Source organism: Botrytis cinerea, chromosome 8 (genome assembly GCF_000143535.2).
Source record: "Botrytis cinerea B05.10 chromosome 8, complete sequence".
Taxonomy (NCBI): domain Eukaryota; kingdom Fungi; phylum Ascomycota; class Leotiomycetes; order Helotiales; family Sclerotiniaceae; genus Botrytis; species Botrytis cinerea.
In genome coordinates, this window is record NC_037317.1 from 129,183 (window position 1) to 150,668 (window position 21,486).

The 21,486-nt window shown below is 31.8% G+C and overlaps 2 protein-coding genes across 2 annotated transcripts; both read right to left on the reverse strand.

Annotated features, from left to right (window-relative positions):
- Positions 1–6,980: 6,980 nt before the first annotated feature.
- Positions 6,981–13,854, reverse strand: Bcpks19. The gene is made up of 2 exons (XM_024694308.1): positions 8,040–13,854; positions 6,981–7,990 (listed from the first exon to the last, which is right to left on the reverse strand). Exons 1-2 carry the CDS (start codon positions 13,495–13,497, stop codon positions 7,059–7,061), a joined length of 6,390 nt encoding a protein of 2,129 aa, XP_024550097.1. The 5' UTR covers positions 13,498–13,854; the 3' UTR covers positions 6,981–7,058.
- A 430-nt stretch (positions 13,855–14,284) lies between these two features.
- On the reverse strand, positions 14,285–15,532 carry Bcgst11. The gene is made up of 2 exons (XM_001545343.2): positions 14,727–15,532; positions 14,285–14,621 (listed from the first exon to the last, which is right to left on the reverse strand). Exons 1-2 carry the CDS (start codon positions 15,273–15,275, stop codon positions 14,418–14,420), a joined length of 753 nt encoding a protein of 250 aa, XP_001545393.1. The 5' UTR covers positions 15,276–15,532; the 3' UTR covers positions 14,285–14,417.
- Between the last annotated feature and the right edge of the window lie 5,954 nt (positions 15,533–21,486).

A 21,486-nucleotide genomic window follows, 5' to 3' on the forward strand; every position in this document is an offset into this window, starting at 1 on the left:
TTATATATTGTTATTAATTATTTACAAAAAGAAAAATATAACTTATTATTATATAAACAATTAATTTCATTAATAAAAACTGATTACAAATAATTAATATTATATCGAATTATTAGTGTTTTCATATTTAACAAAATGATATTCGAATTTATATCGAAATCGATAGGAAAAGCTTTATTGCGATTTCAAAAAGAAAACGATTTTATAAAAAATAAAGAATATTTAAAACAAAAATTATATTTTATTAGAGATATTTTATTATAGTAAATAAATATCGATAAATTCTTTAGATATAAGAGAAGTATATATATATTATTAAATAATATTTTCAAAATAAAAATCTTAAAAATGTATTACAATAATTCTATTGAAGATTATTAAAATATTATTAAAACATTAGAAATATTGAAATCTAAATATTATTGACTTTCAATAAGAAAAAATATCAAACAATATATCAAAATATATATAATATATTAACAAACCACTATCAAAAGATATAAGCCATATAATAAATTACAAACCCTTTTTATTTTAAAAAAATCTTAAAAAGAAATAATTATAGATTTTATTATAGATTTATTTCCTTCGAAATATAGAAAACATATATACAATTCTATTCTAATAGTAATCAACAAATTTATAAAGCTAATTCAATATATTGTTATTAACAAAACAATATCGTTTTTTGAATTAATTGATATTATAATCAATATAATATTTAAAAACTTTAATATATTAAAAAATATAATCTTTAATAAAGAATTACAATTTATTAATAAATTTTAAAATAGTTTAATATTTTATTTATAAATCTATTATAAACTATCGATAGCATTTTATCTATAGATTGATAATCAAATCAAATAATAAAACTAAAATTTGATTCATTATATAAATTGTTATATCAATTATAGATAAAACGATTAAATATTGCTATTACTTTTTATTGAATTTATATATAATATAATATAATATAATACAATCAATATAAATCTATTCCAAGTTATATATAGGTTTCAATTTATATTTTATTATATTAATAAAGATATCGATTTAAAAGAAAGAATATCAATAGCATACAAATGTATTAATATTTTAAAAAAAGAAAGAGAAAAGCTGAAAGAATTTTGGAAATCGATAATTAATTAGAAAAACAAGAATATTATGAAGGGATTATTATAATAATATAATATTAAAGATAAAATAATACTAAATATAAAGAATATTAAATAATTATAATTTAAAAAAAAATTCTTCAATCGATTTATAAACCTTTTTATTATAACGAATATAAAAACCAATAAGCAAATATATGAATTTAGATTATTGTTTATTTATAAGATTTACAATATATTCTATATCTTTTTATTCAAATTATAATATAAACAATAAGATATCATCGATTTATTATTACTAAAAGAAATTGATAATTATATAAAATATAAAATAAAAAGGATTTTAATATATAGAAAAAGAAATAGAAATATATAATATCTAATATAATGGAAGAGTTATTAATTAATGAAAAATATATAAAAAGCATTTTATAATTTAGAAAATATAAAAATAATAATAGAAGAATATTATAAAGAAAAAGCATTATTAATATAAAAAAAAAAGAAAATAAAAAAAAAGTTTAAAAATATTTAATATAAAAAGATCTCACAAGATTTATATCCAAAATATATACATTACATCAAACTATCCAAAAAGGATTATTCAATAAAAAAACTAAAAAAAACAACTCCTTCAAATCTACAATATATCAATAATCAAATCCAAATAATTTATCATACAAAAAGAATTCTAAAAAATCAAAATCAATTTTCTAATTCATTTATTTAATTTAAAAAGTCAATTACAATATTTCAATTATCAAAAAGAATAGAATTTATATTATTAATATATTTTTCAAAACTTATAAATTCAATTTAATCAATCTCACTTTCTTTATTAATTTCATTTTAATTATTAACTTTTTTTTCCTTGTTTTTACAAATCTTATTAATAAAGTAAACTTTTATTGAAAAATCAATAATAATTTATTATCTTTTGGAAATTCATTTCATATTAGAATTCTCAAAGCAAAGTTTTTGAAATGAATTTATTTGATTATCAAATTCATTAATATAAATTTATTAAATAATATTGGAAATCCTTTTTTGGGATTTAAAAGAATCTATGGGATAAAAGTAGGATATTGATATATTACAAAAGGTAAGCTGTAATAATTTAAAAGTGGAAAGGGAAATAATAGATCTAATTGCAAATTTATCAAATCGAAAACAATAAGGTATAGTAAGAGAAGCATTTTTTTTATTTAAATTTTCAAATAATAAAACTAATACACTTTTATTCAAAAGGTAATATGAGGTATCAATAATTTGATAAGATTGATTTAATATATTATTCTTTTCAAAAACAAATTCTTTGAATTCATTAGGATCTATAATTATATTCCTTTTTAATTTTGCAAAATCTTTTCGAAAGTTTTATTGAATCGTTATAAAAACAATAAAGCTTATTTGATTTAATAAAGCAAAAGTATAATAATAATTTAGAAAACTAATTATTATATTCAAACCCTAATTATTATTTAAAGGTTTTAGAAAAGCTTGAATATCTTATAATATATCAATAACAATATATATAGTATGAAAATATATAATCAAAATCATAAACTCCCTTTCTTTATTTGAATTTAAAATAACAATTAATAATATAATAGGAATTACAATAGCAATATCCAAGATAGGCAGGTTATTTTAAGAATTATCAAATCAATTATTAACAATATTAAAAAGCAAAAGCAAAACAATTAATAATAAATCGATACAAATCTATAATACATTTTATAAGATTATCAATTCTATTCAATTTGAATATCAAAAAAAGAATCAATTCCTTTATAGATTATAATTTATAAATCCTCTTTTATTTAATTTCTTTTCAAAAAAAAGCCTTTATTACCTTAATATATCAATTATATTAACAAATCACTACTTCAGAAACATTCTTATTCTCTTAATTATTATTTAAAGTAAGGTATTAAAAGATATAAATCTAATATAAAAGATTTATATTGAAAACAAAATAAGGAAATATCGAAAAGCAAACTTTCTTTTATTTACAATAATAATTATATTTAGTAATAGAATCTTTATCAAAATAACAAAATTCATTATTAAAAGAAATAATAATTCGTTTAGAATATTGAAAATAAATAGAAATAATTAATACAAAAGAGATTATTACAAATCAATTAATAATAATAACCAAAACGATAGATTATAATATAGTTATTTTTATATAAATAAATAAAAGGGAATAATCTAATTATAAAAGATATATTAAAAACAAAAAGATCCTTTTTATAGAATTATTAATAATTTATTAATAAGATAATAAAATATATAAGAATACCGCCATTTGCTTATTTATTGTTTATAATATCTAAATAAGATTGGAATTGCTTTTAAAATGCAGCACAGAATCAAACATATAGTGATACAACAATGCAACTCATATTCCAAATAAACAATACAAAAGAAAACAAATACTTCTCGAAATACAAAGTATAAAAAGAGGAACTCTATTACAGAACAAAACATAACCAACTCAATTAGACATATAATAATAGACCTCTCAAATCTACTATATACCGAATGAAACCCACACACATATAAATTATATAATTTGCATAATTATAGAAAAGCAATGAAAAGTCTTAGTGCCACAATATACTAATTGATTCATTACTATTATTCATCCTAACAATCTTATCGATCTTATCTAATCGATCTATATATCTTTCAATCTTTCATTATTAAATTATAATTCGAATTCATAATGAAAATTACTTTATTCTTACTTGAATATATATATATAAATTAAAAGATATCAATATTATATCATATTATTATTTTTATTTATAAAAACAATATTATAAACAATAATATTATTCAAAAAATTTATTATATTGATATATCATTCGATTTTTATATAGGTATTGACTAGTTCATTATTATAGAATAGAAAGAATATTGAGCTTAACAAAAAGCCTTAAAGGATTCTGTTTCGGATTTCTATTTAATAGCTTATATAATTATCTATCTGGATATTATTAATTCTATTTTAGAAAAAACTAATAACAAAATTAATTACCTAATTGGATACCCCTTTATTCCTTAGGATATAGATCAACTAAAAATACAAAACATTATCAAAAACTTTAGAAATATCCAAACTAAATAAACTTACAACTTTTTTAATCCCAATATTCCATATTATATATGTTTATTTAATAAATATCTCTAAAGCTATAATAATATCTCTCCCAAATCACATACTCATTTGAAACTTAAAGAAAAGATTATTAGTTTCTATAATTTGAAATAATTGTAGAGATATAATTTTCTCAAAAAGTTTTTTTAGAATATTAAGGAAAACGATTAGACAATATAATTTGATTTGCTGTTTGTTTTTTTTTAGTTTATAAAGTAATATAATATATACAGTCTTAAACGCCTTTGAGTGATAGCCGGTGACTATGTATGCCCTGAACAGATGACAATAGTGTGTGTTCAATAAGTTGAGCTTCATAATCAACTATATAATTTGTAATAATAGAATGATTACTCTTTTATTATCCAATACTCTTACTATTAATAACATTCCTAATTATTAATGAATTCAGAATATTCAATCATTAAATAGATGCATTCTCGCCTTTAATTTCTGTTTATCTAATTATTACACAAGCTTTCAACTCCAATTAGAAAATAGCCCTAATTAAAGATCCCAAAATATAATCCACAAAATAAGATCCCTAATACTCTATCACATAAGTGGTCCATATAGAAATCGTAAGCTTTACCACTACGCCACATACACAATCTGTTCAAAAGGCACAGTATCAGGGATCGATGTCCTGACAGCTTACTACTATATATATACTATATAACAATTTCGTCACCCACGGATTCTGCCACCACAGGGAAGTGGCTGAGAAGTCGTCTAGATACTTGGAGCAGGCAGAATGGGACGAAGACGAGAAGTGCATCGAGTATCATGAGAGACTATTCCGAATTTGCTAATGATGAACTTCTTAAAGATCGAAAGTAGGACGAAGGAAAGGCGAAGAAAGAGGCGGATGAATTAGCTAAAAAAGAATTTGGTACTAAGAAAAAGACGTCTACAAGTTGAAAAGCACGAGCAGGTACTTCAACTGGTGGTACTGCCAATGGATCTCATAGAAGATAGGTAGTTTTTTTGGACAGCGTTTGCGTTTGCTTTAATTGTTGTCTTCTAGAGTTAGATTAGGAGTTTGGGCTATCTGGCGTTTGTATTTTGCTTATACATCATCTCATCGATTTGGATTATTTAATTTTTTCCAAGTCCAAGAATCAGTTTGCGAATTATACGAGGGATTTATTAGGAACTACTAGGAAATTGCAATGGGGTACACATAAAAATAATATGAAATTCCAAGTCGTCTTTACTTAATATAGTGTTGGGTCCTCAGGATGAAGACTCGGATTGTTGTTCACGATGCCAAGTTGTCCGTATTGGTGTGTTCCAGTAATTTTTAGTCAGATCCAATTGGCTAGCTTTCCCAGACCTCGTTAATCTGAATTCTGATTCAGTCACTTTGCCTGGGACTACACCTATCGATGCTTGAGTTGGAATCATATATAACACCAGGTGGTAGTCCATGTAGTTAGCGAATCTCAAGAGTCAAACTGATTGAAGATAGATTTGAGCATAGAAACACCATAATTTTTTTTTGGCTAAGCCATTAATCATTTCACCACACATCACCCCCAAAATTGATTTGAATCTTGCTCTAGCTCTTATAAGGCCCCGGATAGAGAAGTATTGCGAGGAACATGAAGACTGCATTGATACATCAAAATTCACTTTACCAAGACGTCTACTCAATATCTAGGGGTCTGTTGTAACCGGAAAAATTCGCTTAGTAAATTCAAGGAGTATCGAAAAAGTTGACACGAAAAGCTTAGTGTACGCAAAATTAAGCCACTGTTGGGGGCCTATTACTTCCAGGGTTGCTCAAGCAACATCACATAATTACGATGAGCACATGAATGGAATTTTCATTTCTAAGCTTCCTCAAACGTTCCAAGATGCTATTTTCCTTACGAATGGACTCGATGTACAATACATATGGATAGATTCATTGTGTATTATACAGAATAGTCCTTCTGATTGGCAGCAACAGTCGGCGATGGTGATCCGACTCTCCAAAATATCCGCGGCTTTGAAAAGAATCTTTTGCTTCTGTTGCGGCTTGGTCTTCGACCAGGAGGGGAAGGATCTCTGTGATGCTTCCGAGTTGGATCTTCAGAGCTCGAGGAGACTGCTCTCCAGCATAATTTTCCGGGTTTTGGACTCACCACGTCAAATAAGTCGCTACCAAAATCTTCTTTTCCATCAATTATAAGGGGAATAATGAGCTCTGGATGGGATGAGGCCATCTTGAGGTTGGTTTTTGGTTCTCAGTTTTTCAGGATTCACAATATACTGCGTTTATAACAGATTCATATATCATTGATGTCCCAGAACCGGATGCAATTACGAGATTGTGTTGTTTTCATCCGATTAGGTGAGAAATTGCACTGTAGATCCTGCTTTACCCTTATGCGAGGTACTAAAAATGGTATTGCTCCGCTCACCTGCAGTCTAAATAAGATAAACACCCTTAGCGCTGTTGTCGAACGTTTCCCTTCGTAATTGTTCTAGAGTTAATCTCGGGGGAACAAACAGGTATCCTCCGAGCTTACCTAGTGGTCTAGAATCCAATGAGTATTTTCACGTGCACTAATAATCGAGGCTGGGTAGGCTCTAGAGTTGTTCAAATCAGTTGGATCTGCTACCTCTCTAGTCACCTAAGGTCCTGTATGGTCACATGTTCTCAGCGGCTCTGTAACATCTAAATTCCATAATCTTATTCTTGACAATGGTTTACTTCTATAATCATTGTATTGATTCAAAGTTTATATTAAATAAAATAACAATTTATAACGAGAATTGCCATCTCACGAATCAAAGACGATCGACGCAATAAATTCATATCCTTTCACTGTCGCCTTCCAGCCCTCCGAGTTCGGATCGCTGCTCCGATCGCAAATGTGTGGCGCGCCCTCGATTAGAGCTAACTGGGCTGGGATATTCTTCTCGAGCATAGCTTCGTAGGTGGCTTGACTCTGCTCCCAGGGAATTAGGTCGTCTGCTGTGCCATGGACCAAGAACGTAGGCGTCCGGTAATTTCCACGACGAATCTGTGCGAGCGAACTGGCAGCTACGATCTTGTCCAGGCTTGGCTGCGGCAGAGCGTTCCAGTTCTTAATTTCCGGCTGCTGCTGGCTTCCCTTCCGGCTGGGCAGCCCGCCGAGTATGATTGGAAGTGTCTGTGCCTTCCAGTTCATGTGCAGCACAATGCGGCACCGAGGGTCTGTGTGGATGCCCGGCTCAGAAAGAGGTTCCCACGCGCGTACCGCATCGTAGTTGGTGATAGGGTGGTCTTGAACCCCGTCGAGCACGTTGTACTCTTGGCCCTGGTCTTCGGCGCCGATGGGCTGGATCGGGCGTTTCCACCAGTCGTCCTCGTAATTTGTAGGACAGTAAAATGCAAGAATGGCCTCCGGCGGTTGCAACCCTATGTGGGGCGCCGTCCAAGCGAGCGACATGGCGAGCTGGCCACCCGAAGACCATCCTACCACTACGACTTTTTCTTCGTCGATCTGTAAACCTGATCGACGAGCAGCCACGATGCTTCGTAACTCATGACGAGCCCAGTAGAGGCCGTCCCGTATGTCCACCATTGCTCCTTCAACCAAGTTCACTTCTGGGCAAAGTCGATGGTCCAAGCTAACTGGTAGGAATCCCTTTTCGAGCAGAAGGTTTGTTTGGGCCGGTCGAACATCTTTCCTGGAGAAGAGAATATGGCTACCGCCATGGATCATCAGAGCTGCAAGCAATTAGAAAGTGAGCAGTAGTAGTCCAGAGCGTTTGCTTACCGATGGGAAGCTTTTTACTGGAAGACAAGCCCTCAGGAGGGTAGTATATGTCTGCGTGGATTTCTTGCTCTCCTACCTTCTTATACACTACTGTCTCCAAAGCGGCATTCACACGCTTGATGGGCGGTGAAACACCGTCCATCTGGGCCGGAGATAGGCATGGAAAGGCCCCGATAACACGTACCGTCTTAGCTTCCGGCGTGTCACCGTCTGAGCACAGAACTTGACCGAATCCTGATGCCTTCAAAGCTCGCTCCCAATGCTTTTCGTCCACCAGCGCGTGCGAGCGGCCGTCTTCAAATAACCACCATCCTTCAAATAGACCGACTACGATGTCGAGCCAAAACATGTTCTTTGTGGTTTCCACCAACATTAGCGCTCCGTCTCCCCTGAGCATCTTGCGTAGGTGGGAGAGAGTTACCACGAGATCTCTCGTTGCATGGACGCAATTCGTCGCGATAATGCAGTGCAAAGATTCCGCGTACTCCACATCAACGGGTTTCTCGAGGTCCAGGACTTGGAACGACATATTGTCGATGCCGGTGAACTTTTTCTTCGCGGCTGCCACAAGCGAGGCTGAGATGTCTGTAAAGACGTACTCGAAAGGGATACCATGACTCCTGAGATGGTTCACAATGTAACGGGTTGTGCCACCAGTTCCGGCGCCAACCTCAAGGATGCGGAACTTCCCACTTCCATGGGAATTAGTGAAGGTCTCCAGCAAAATATCGCCAAGAAGAATAGTGGCGGAGCGGAGAAGGGGCCAGAACTCGTACATCGCTTCCAACGTCTGCTTTGTTTCCCTGTCGCCAAATACTACCTGTAAGCCATCTTTCTCGCCAGTCAAGCAACTAGCCAACTGAGACCCCACTGACCTCACCAGCTTCAGGACGACGTCATGCTGAGGGTGAAGACCCAGGATTTGCTGATAGATGGATTCTGCAGGAGTTCCATCGATAGGAGAATCGGCCAAAACGAAGCCTTGGTTTGTTGATGAAATCAAGTTCCCGTCTTCGAGCACTCGATGAAGTTGTCGCATCAATTGTTTATGTTTGTGTAGAACCTTGAATTGTGGGATACGGTCGCCAGACCGGAGACTTGTCCAGTCGCATCCGAGTTTCGCGAAGGCCTCTTTAACATAGGCCAACACGAGTCTGGCCTGGTGCGGATAAGCCTCAGTCAAGAAGCCGGCGGCTTTGGTTCTCTCGGCAATGTCGTCATACCCAAGCCTCATCTTATTGAAATCGCTGAACGCTGAAGCAATAGCAGGTCGGTCGACCCTTTCTGGAATGGTTTTCGAAGAAACCTCGATCTCCTCCATCAAACTTGAATCAATGCCATTAAATTCACCCAGAGATGGTGCTGCACCCAGGTCGCCATTTTCAATATTCAATCCAAGGCTTTCGTTGACATGGGCCACAAGAGCGTTGATCGTACGAAACAATAGAAAGCTCGTCAGATCAATATTTAGGTCAAAGGCCGTTCTAATATCGTTCAAAACCTCAGTCGCCATAAGCGAATCAATTCCAAAGTCTTCCAAGGTAGATTCACCTTTGATCTCGTCGACAGGATAGTCCGTAACGTTGGATAAGATTTTAAAAACCTCATCCCGCTTGCCTAAGGATCTCTTTGTCAGAGGTTCTGATCGAACCGGAGTCGGGGTTTCAATAACTCGAGTCACTGGCTTCTGTGCTTCTGTGCGTGAGAATGTCGCAGCGGTAGGATGGTTGGCATCTTTCAGGATCTGCGCAAGGACATCTTTCCGCATTTTCATGAAGCGGCAACCGAAGACTGCCATGACCATTCTCTTACTCTCGGCCTCGAATACGTAGATATCGGATGAGGCATCACTGTCATCGTCCTCGCCCTGAGTAGCATAGACGATCCACTCTTTGGCGTTGGGATTGAAGTTTCCGCCGATCTCAGCGTGCTCGATGTGCATGCAAAGGAAAATATCATCAAGGCTTGGGTTATTGAAATAATTTACCAAGAACCCTGAAAGCTGCATAAAACTATCAATCATAAGAGTATCACAAAGACGCTGGTCCGTGGCCGCTATATCTGGACACATTATAACCTTTCCAGCAGCTTCACATTTCAGGCAGGCTATTTCCTTGACGCCTTGGTAAGATTCGCCATAGTTGACTATACTACCAAAAGCACGATAGAGATGCTTCCCCTGCATCTTTTCCGAGCATGGGTGATCAAGAACTTCTCGATATCGGCGATGGCCTGTCAGCGTCTCAAATCGCTTGAACTCCCGGGCTGCTTGTGTGTCACCACGCTTCTTAAGGCAGACTTTGCCTGTTGATTGCTTGGAGGACTCTGCGACCTCGCGCTCGCCGTTCTTGGTGGTAATGCTGAATGACCATGAAGGATATATATCTTCCAGGCGCTTCAGCGTCAGTGTGATCTCGGTAGAGCTTTGGCGACCAATTGGATAATTCATAGCCAAGTCCTTCACGGTGGGCACATATTCTTCTGTATCGGTACGATTCTGAAGGTATAAGGCTGCGCGTACTATGATCTCGAAGAACAAAGCCGCTGGAACAAGCGTCTCGCCAGCTATAACATGGCCACCGACTAGAGTCTGGAAGCGATCGGATCGGGGATCAACTCGAAACAATGCCTCCTTTTCGGATTTATCCTTGAACTGCAAAAAGGTAATGAGTTCATGTGTCTTTTCTATTATTTTGTCTTGCTCAACTTCTCTCTCGGGAGCTTTTCGCACATACGGGAGCCAGTGTCTTGTTTTCTCGAATTGATACGCTGGCAGGCTTAGGTGCTCGTACTCTAGCTTTTGGCTTCTGTGAAATGGCCAATATTGGACTGCATATCCATGTTTCCAGAGCTCAATAGTTGCGTCTGTGAGAGAGTCTTGCGCACTGGAAGACGAGAGCTGCGGGGATAAAAACGCGTGTCCTTGCGTATCTACTACTGAATCTTTGACGAGTTGGATCACCGAAGACCCCCGGCCACTCTCAATCCAAGTAATCTCAGAGAAACGTTTCGTGAGCCTCTCTACTGCTTGTTGAAAGAATACTGGGCGCCTCGTGCTCTGTGCGATAATTTCAAAGTCGGGCTCGGTGATACCGCCAAGCTCATCGCATATCTCGAGGTGTAGCGTAGGTCGCTTCCAATACAATTGTTTGGCCACTTTTGTGAGACGAGCTAGTATGGGCTCGGTGAAGCGCGAGTGAAAACCATGCGTGACTCGAAGCCTCTTGGTGCGGACTGAGCCGCGTAGAGATGGGTTTTCAAAGACGTGATGCTCTAGAGAGTTGACAGATTCAGAAGAACCCACTACCACGTAGCTTCTGGGGCCATTATAGCATGCAATTTCGGCGTAGAAGCCACTATTCTGAGTCCTGAGGAACTGAAGAACTTGGTCCACGGTACCACGGTCTGTCTGCAGAGATAGCATGGCTCCTCGCTCGCTACCCCAGTATTCTTGCATCAAAATCGCTCTTTCAACTACCAATGTCAACGTGTCGGCAAGCGAGAGGCAGCCTGATATACAAAGCGCAGTCAACTGGCCAAAGCTATGCCCGACTACTCCATCAACACACAGCCCGGAGTCTATCCATGCCTTAGCGGAAGCATATTGCACAGCGAAAAGAGCCGTGTGTAACGTTGTTAGGTCGGCTATCGGCTCCATTTTGAAGATGGCTGGGTAAAGGCTTTCCAATCCTTTTGACACTATTATATCATTGCAAAGGTCAATTTGGGTACGGAAAATCTTTGAGTTGTCGAAGATGTCTCGACACAGTCCAACATAGTCGCTTTCCTGACCTCCAAACACCAGGACCACTGGTTTAGGATTGTGAACTGTGTCTATGCCCAGGCCGGAAGACCCTGCTTCTAGCTTGGACTCAAGATCTTGGATGCTTGATACTGACTTGGAAAAAATGTATGGAAGCTTGTGGTTTGTTCGGTCAGCAAGATTAAATGTTAGCGTCGCTAGAAGGTTAGGAGTCACATCTTTGGCTCCCTTCACCCAATCGAGGAGCTTTTTGCTATACATGGAGAGACTGTTGGGGGACCCGGCAGAGAAAATGAGTGGATACCTCTTGAGGTATGAGGGTATCACTGTAGTATTCAGAGGCGGTTTCTCGCGTAGTAAAAGTGCCGAATTGCTTCCAGCCGCGCCGTGACTATTGACACATGCTAAACGGACAGGAGGGTTCCAGGGCATGACACTTGTTGGTATTGCCATTCGATCCTGGTCTAGAGAGGGGATTTGTGGATTCAGTTCTTTGTAGCTGGCCTGCCTAGGTATCTTTCTATGCTTCATCATGAGAAGAACCTTGATCAGGCCAGAAACACCAGCAGCGGCCTCCGTATGACCAATATTTCCCTTGATGGAAGCGAAGTAGAGAGTTGAATCTCTTTGAGGTCCACCGTATGCATCGCGAATACTACTGACCTCGACCGGATCACCAACACGAGTTCCAGTTCCGTGAGCCTCGACGTATGTGACAGTCTCTGGTCTTACGTTTCCCATTTTCATTACTTTGTTATAGAGATTGGCCTGCGAATCCGCATGAGGCACCGTGATATGGCTGAAGTTATGGTTTTGATTTGCTGCAGAACCAACAATTACACCAAGGATGTTATCCTTGTCTGTCACTGCTTCGGAAAGTCGCTTAAGAACAACTGCTCCAACTCCTTCTCCTCGACAATAACCATCGGCACTAGCATCAAATGGTCTACACTGCCCAGTCGAACTGAGGAAGCCTCCTGATTGCAGGTTCTGATAGTCACCAGGGCTCGATATAACATTGGTACCACCGGCAACAGCCCGGGTGCACTCGCCCGACCAGATAGCTCGGCAAGCTGTGTTGATAGCCACGAGGGACGATGAACAAGCGGTATCAATAGTTAATGACGGGCCTATCCACCCAAAATGATGGCTTATAGAACCGCTCAGAAATGCCCGCCCAGTCCCAATAGTGGCGTATGTATTGGGAGGATGACACGCAAGATTCTCGTAGTAGCTATTCATAACTGCTCCAACATAACATCCGTAGTCATCTGTCTCGGAAGTAGACGAGGGGCCAAAGTAGCCAGATGATTCTAATGCTTCGTAAACGACCTGAAGCAAGACTCTTTGCTGCGGATCCCAGGCGATGGCCTCCCGAGAGGACTTCTTGAAGAAGCGGTGATCAAAAGCTGTTGGATCTCGAAGCCAATTTCCCCACCAACTCGTGTCTGTATGATTCCCGGTCTGGGATAATTGAAGCCGCTCAACATCTGCACGTTTCACTGTGGATTTCCCTTGAAGCAACAGCTCCCAAAGCTCGTCAACCGATTCTGCGTCAGGAAACCTGCCTGACATGCCGATAACAGCAATTGAATGAGGAGGGAAACCATTCAAGGAATCAGATTCATCTAGAAGGCCACTGTGAGACGTTACGCTGTCGGTGTCTGTCATGGCTACACTTTCCTGGTCTCCCATGATGAAAACTTGCAAAATTTGGATCCGGGTGGAATGAAGTTAATGTTAGAAACTGGGAAGCATCACCAGATGTGTGTATTATCTGCCGGGATATAGCACTTGTCCCTGCTCGTCTTTCAACAAAATAAGAAAAAGTAAGAAAAGGTAAGAAAGACGGTACGCCAAGGCCCTATCAAGATGCCTTACGACGTTTGAGCAGGGTACTCGTGGACTTTCTGGGGCATAGAAGGCTTTGTGATGGTTGATTCTTATATTCGATACTGATAACCCCGCATGTCACCATTCCATGTATTGATACCTCAACTAGTATATTAGATTCAAATTCGCTTAATATTACAAATACTAGTTAGAGTTGTTCTTAATAGAAATCCTATATTTGAGATATTAATACATGCAATAGTAATACTCGGAGTTATTACTGTATATTCTATACTCAAGTCTGTATCCTGGCATTTCAATCGCTCCTTATGAAGTTGATACAGGGTAATCAAGTAACAGCCGGTGCCCCTCATTCGCTTGCTTTGTAAGCATGAAGCGATTAGAGGGGTAAATTAGCCATGCTAAAGTTTGCGAATCGGCCCCACTTTCAATCTAAATGTTGGCATCGGGTAAGCTGAAATGCACACCCGCGGCGCGACTGCAAACCCCAGAATCCAACAAGCGGGGCTGTGGGGATTTGTGTTCTCCTTGGAGCAAGTAGATGAGCCCTTTCGATCGATATTATGAACTATTTATGCAGCTATTTCACGAATTCAATGTCACTTGTAATTTCATAGTAGTCGATACCTGATGTGTTTTTAATTGAATTGATCATTTCTCAATAAGAAGGCTTGCTTTGACAGCCATTGCACCATTTCGTGAACGTAGAATTTATTCCTTGAATCATATATGCGATTCGCCATACCTTATACCAAGAGAGGCTACTCAGCAACTACATCATTATCGTCGTAGTGGCGGTAAACGCCCCAGTCCTGATACTTCTGTCTTCTGTCGCTGGCAAGGTACGCTGCAATATTTGGTCTAGCCTTGACGTCTTCGTATAGCTTGAATACCTTCTCATATTTGCCAGCTTCTCTTGCTTGCTTCATTGCCTTAGGGAAAGCATAATGGGTGCCATCGAGGGTCTGTGGCAGTTGATCAGTTAGATTAAAGGATTCACCAATCATATAGTATACAATGAGGGATCTCAAGACAGGGGCCACTATTAGAAAAGGTAGAACAGAACGTACCTGAAACAAAACCAAGTCGGCGTATGTGAATGTGTCTCCCAACAACCATGGGCCTGGTCTACGATCCTCGTTCTCCAACACCTTTTGCCAGTACGCAAGGACTTTAGGAAGACGGTTTTGGACCCATTCCTTGCTGCGTCTTTTGCTCTCCTCCTTCTGATCTTCCCAGGGTAGCATTGTGGCAATAGGATGGTGTGTATCGTGAACTTCATTGCTAAAAAGGTCAAGCGCTGTAAGGGCAAGGGCATTTACTCTGTACAAGTCGTTCTCGCGCGATCCGGCAAGTCCAAGCTTGGGACCAAGGTACAGGAGAATATTGGGTGTCTGAGAGATGACGAGGTCGCCGTACTTGAAGAGAGGCGGGGCGAAGTAAGACGGGTTTCCATGGCCGCCGCCAGCGAGCCAAGTCACAACATTATCCCGGGCTTCATCAAAAGTTAGCGACTGAGTGTCTTTGTACTCGACGCCAGCTTCCTCAAGGATGAGCCGGACATGTTCACCACGGCCTGGAACGCCTGTATAGTAAATAAGTTCGTAGGAAGCAGCCATACTGATTTGAAGAGTGAGGTAGTAAATGAAACGTCTCTCGAGTGTTGATAGTGAGTGTTTGTTCCTCCGCGTGGATAGGGATGAGATAACCTTAATACAGATACGAGAAACAAATAGACAGGCCACCACTGCAGCCAGTAGTCGCAACGCGTGACTTGGTTGGTACGGCTGGCTACGGATACCCGTGGTTGCAGGTGATGACGGGTATGAAAGAAGCCATCTCCGCCAATCAACGATTAGCTATAGGTGGCGAAGCCTTAGGGTTCGTTCGGATCGATTTTTTATTTTATTGATGAAATCTCTAATAATAATAAAATGGCAAGGGATTTGAAATATTGGTATTTGAATAAAGCTAATATATTTGAAATAATATTAGAGCATACAAGATTGAATTGAAAATAAGGAAATTGAATTGAAAATGAAGAAGATAATACTTTTTCTCAAATATATTAGTTTAATTAAACCTCAAAAGTTGTTATTGGCTATTGTATAAAAAAGATTAAGAAAATTTATTACATTTGTTATTTTAAGATTATTAGATTTAATATTTTATTAAATCTAATATTACATTCAATAAATATATTTATTTGAGTTAATATATATTAAACTTAATATTACATTCGGTAAATACTATATTAGGTTTAATATGTTTAATATATTGGTCTAATGTCAATTTTTTTTTTGATCCGAACGGGCCCTTACTTTCACTGCTTGAACAGTTAAGGTCCACGGGGATATATAGCACAGGGATTTCTTAGTAAGCCCCATTATATCCTAGTATACCGTATTCTTTTGGAAAATTGGAACAGAGCTAGCAAGGATCATTACTTTTAGGGCCAATCAGAGGCCTATTAGGGGCTTGTGGGTTAGGTGAGTTGATTGATTACTAATCAATATCATCAATCTCAATTCCCATTCCTTTTTTATTTAATTATAATATCAATATTATTAAAATCTAATTAAATTAATAAAAGCTTTACAAATCGATTAATATATATGTTAACGAGATTTTTAATATTGAAGGCTTTTGTTCTTTGATTTTCAAATTTTTAAATCTGAAATATATAAATATTCAATTAAATATATATATTAAATATTAATATAGATTTTGCTTTTATAAATAAGTCTTTTATAAAGAATGAAATGTATAAGCTTTTGATATATATTTTTGAATTATTAGGGATTGAAGTTGAAGTAATTGTATATTTTGAAAATGATTAATATTATTATAATTGAATCTGTATAAGTTATATTTTATTTATTAGATATTAATTAAAATAAAAAATCGATATTTATATATTCGATATTGATATAAATAATAAATGAAATAACCAAAATAGTTTTGAATATTTTATTATATAAATATCAGCAATTACTTTCTAGGATATTAAATACCCTTTTATTCCTTATTTTAACTCTCAGCTATCAATATTTAAAACACTCGTTTATTAATTCGCTTATAGCTTTTACAATAATAATATTAATTTATTCTTTTTATAATAATTTAAATAATAAATTAATATATTCTTTTTAAATATAAAACCAATATTATATATTATAATATATTAAAAAAAAGTATACAAATAATGTAAGATTAATAGATTAAAGAAGAGATAAAAGATGAAATATGATTCAAATAATTATATAAAAGAGAAACCTACTTTTGAATATAATCTTAATAAAAAATCAATTGATAATTGAATTTAAGAATTAAATTATATATTTCAGATTTAAATCTCTATCTATAACTTTTTAATTATATCTTTTTTCAATAATAAAACTAAAAATTTTGACTTTCTTTTATTATTTAAATCATTGATTTTTAATTAATTCAATATGCTTTTAAATTTTATAATTATATATTTATTATAATCAAAAATTATTATTACTTTATTATTACTTTAATATATTAATATATTATTATCAAAAACTAATATATACTGATATAAATCAATATCTTTATTTTTAATATTTCAATCCTTTATTTTTAAATAAATTATAAAATATCCTTTGATTTTCAATAAATAGTCTTTTATATTATCACATACTAAATCTAAGCTTATATTTCTAAAAGAACATTTCATTATCTCAATTTTAGCTTTTTCAATATATAAACGATTCCATATTATCTTTATTATTTATATAATTATAATATACTTCTTAAAAATACTCTAATTAATTTCATCCCCTCACTCTTACACTATACATCCTATATACACCTCAATTACCTTTTATAAAAGTTTTTTAAAGGATTTATATATATATATATCGAAAAGTTGTAATATACTTATACAATTTAATAATATTATAATAATACAAATATTATTCTTTTTCAAAAAAAACTAGAATAACTAATATTTCATAAAATATAATACAATTGAAAATTAAAAGAAAAAGATTTTCTATATTAACTTTAATAAAAGATATTAGTTTATTTTCAATAAAGAATAATAATAAATCCTTATTATTATATATAGATTTATTAAAATATATAATGATTCCTGATATATATTCTTCTTTTTTGAAATCTTCGATTCTATCCCCATTCTCCATAAATATACTATAAAATATAAACTTAAAAAGGATTCTATTTACTTCATCAATAAATATATATAATATTAATATAATCTAACATTTATTCTATTTATTACAATTTAATTTACTTGAATTCTCCTTTGCCTTTTTAATATTATAGATTTTGTTTATAATATATTTAAAAGGAATAGATGTTTTATTGAAATTTATAATTATATTCTATTTAAATCGATTCTTTTTTATTTTATTGTATACTAATTAATAGGTTAGATAGAAATCAATATAACGTAGTTTATTAGTATGTAAGTCATATTATCATATGAGCCACCTCATTTTACATACAAAATTCGTCTGTGCATAACCGTGCACTTTCTTCATTTTATAATATAATTTTATAAAATCTGAAGATATGAAATTTAATTATATAATTTGTTTCAAATATGACTCTCTACAAGATACGATGGGAAGTATAGAATAGAATAAAAAAGCATTTGTAAAGTAATTATATTAAATATTTTAAAACTATTTATAAAAGAAAAAGCTTTAATATAAATTAGAGCTCTTTATTAATATTAATTAACACTAGCTTCTTTTATTTTAATACTCATATAAACCATATTTTCAATATTTCCTTTTGGATTTATTGTAATATTTTATTATATCTAATATTTCTACAAATCTTTTGAAAGTATTCTTTATTAATGATTTGATTAATCTATTTATTATTATTTTATTAATAGGGATATAATTGATATCAATCTTTTCTTTTTATTTAAAATCCTATATATAATAATATATTATATTAATATATTTTGATTTATTAATTAATTATATATTTTTGATTAAAATTATTGTTTCTTAATTATTCCTTTTTATTTCAATAATAGATTCGTTTTCTATAACAAATTGCTTATATTTTATATTTCAAAATATTTGAACTAACCATTAATCTTATTTTGCTACAATAGATTAAACTATATATTTTAATTCGATTATTGATATCGATATTAAATTCTGCTTTCAATTTATTTAAAATATTAGTTCTCCTTTTAAAAGTATAATTACTTCTGATATATTTTTTCTATCAATTATATTATTAATATAATTTGTATCGAAATAAATTACAAGATTTTTTATTTCCTTTAATTCGAATTACAATTTATAATTAATAATTATTTATAAGTATTATATAACTCTTTTTAATTGATATATATAAAAATCTATTGAATCTTTTATATATTAACTGAGTTTATTTAATTCAAAAATTATATTAGATTTTGAATATATTATTGTATATATCAATTCTTTAATTACATAATTATATTTGCTAAAATCTATTTGTTTATTATTCGTTTTTATTAATTGAAGTGTTTTATAGCTATTCAATAATATCGAAATAGATTTGAAGCTTTTTTTTTTTGAATCTATATTTATTTAATATCTTTTTTAAATATTGTTTTTAATTGATATATAGAGTTTTAATCTTTCTATTTTTGATAATTCTTATATTTAGAAATTTCGAATTCTCGATTTCCCTTAAATTTTTGGTTTTAAATATAAAAGTAAATTATTTGTTGAATTATAAAATATTATTCAGATTTCAAATTGTAATTGGAAAATTATTGATATATAACAGTATTATAATATTTTGTTTGAAATAAGTAAATAAGTATAGATTAGTTAAACTTTATACAAAACTCCATTTGATAAGCCATTTCTTTATAAGATTATTTTAATCATATATAACTTGTTTTAATTTATAAAAACTTTAAAGGATTTCGAGTATATATTTCAACTTAATATTAATACTTTTCGATATAAAAAGAAAGATCTTCTTCTTTAATTTCGTTTCAATGAATATATTCTTTATATCAAAATAATATATTTTAAAATTTTAAGATATAATTAAAAATAGAAACGATTAAATAATAGCAGATTATATAATAGGTATAAAAGTATTGAAGAAATCCATTTTATATTTCTATATAAATCCTTTTATAATCAATTTAGTTTTGAAATATTCTAATGATTTATTTATATTTAATTTTGTTATAAATACTCATTTTATATTAATCAAATTATTTATTTCATTATTATAAATCTATTATTATATTTTATTCTTTTTTAATTTTTCAATCTTTTTATTAATAGTAATCTATTATTATTCTTTATAAATTGAATTATTTATAATTTCTTTATATATTTTCGAAATTAATATATTCTTTGTTATTATATTTATAGTAATCACTTTTAAAATAAATATATAATTATTATTTTATTATTTTATAAAGAATTTTTAATTAAATTTCAAATTTATTATAATAATAAGAAATATATATAAATACTTAGCCTTTTGAAAATCTGCTTCATTATTTTATTTTCTCAATCTTTTCCTTATTATTGATTTAATATATTTCATTTTATTTATTATAATATCTATTAATTCAATTTGTAGTATTATTTATAAAATAACTATTTGTAATATAATTATCAATTGTAATTATATAATTAGTTTTAACTTAGATTTTTCAATATTTGTAATAACTTTTGATTCAACAATTTCAATGGGTATTGTATGTATATTTATAATAAAGTAAATTCAAGATCTTTTTATAGATTATTGATTTAATAAAATGTTCTATATTTTTTATCCTTTTATAAAATCCCCTTTTGAAATAATTGAATGCAACTTCAAATCAATCTTTTTATTTAACAATTCTTCGAAAAATATACAATTATTTATTTTTATTATTATATATTTATTGAAAATATATATTTACAATTGTTTTATTATATAATCATTGTATTTAATAAATATATTAATCCTTGTTCAATTCATTAATTTGTCTTAATAAATATTGTTAAGGTGAGATATTAGATCGATATAAGAATAGTATTTTGATTTTTATATTTTGATATATATAATTAATAATATTATTTTAGTTTATATTTTATATAATAATATCTAACTTTTTTTTGTTAATATATTTATATTTTGTTATTGATTATTTGGAATCTTATTATAATATTATCGAATTTCAAATTCGTTTATTTATAATTTTATATATATTCTATTTCTTATATATATATTCGATTTAATTATATAATCCTAGAATTCAATAAATATAATTGAATCCTTTAGTATCACCCGAATATTCAATTATATCATTTGAATTGTATGTTTTATAATACTATTCTGATTTGAAATATATATATATATTGATTATTATTATGTATTCAATTTATTCTATTATTTTTATAATACCTTTTCAATTTCTAGAGTATTATTAATTTGTATAGCTTTTATTAAAAAGTTATTCTTTCATTTTATATAAATTCTTTATTTTTCAAACTTTATAATAATATCACTCTTTTTTTTTAAATATATTATTCAGATTTTTCTTATCCAACTATATATTATCTCTACAAAATATTATTTCTTTTAAAAAGATATTAGAAATGATTTTGAAATATTAAGAGAAATAAAAGCTAATAATTGCTTTTTATATTTTATAAGAATAATACTATAGTATTTCTTTATTTTAATTATTATATATATTTTATAAGATTTTAAATCAATAGATAATTTAATATCCTTTTTCAATATTATTATAAGATATAATTTATTTAAGATTCTATATCCTATATATTTAAAACATCGATACTATAATCAATA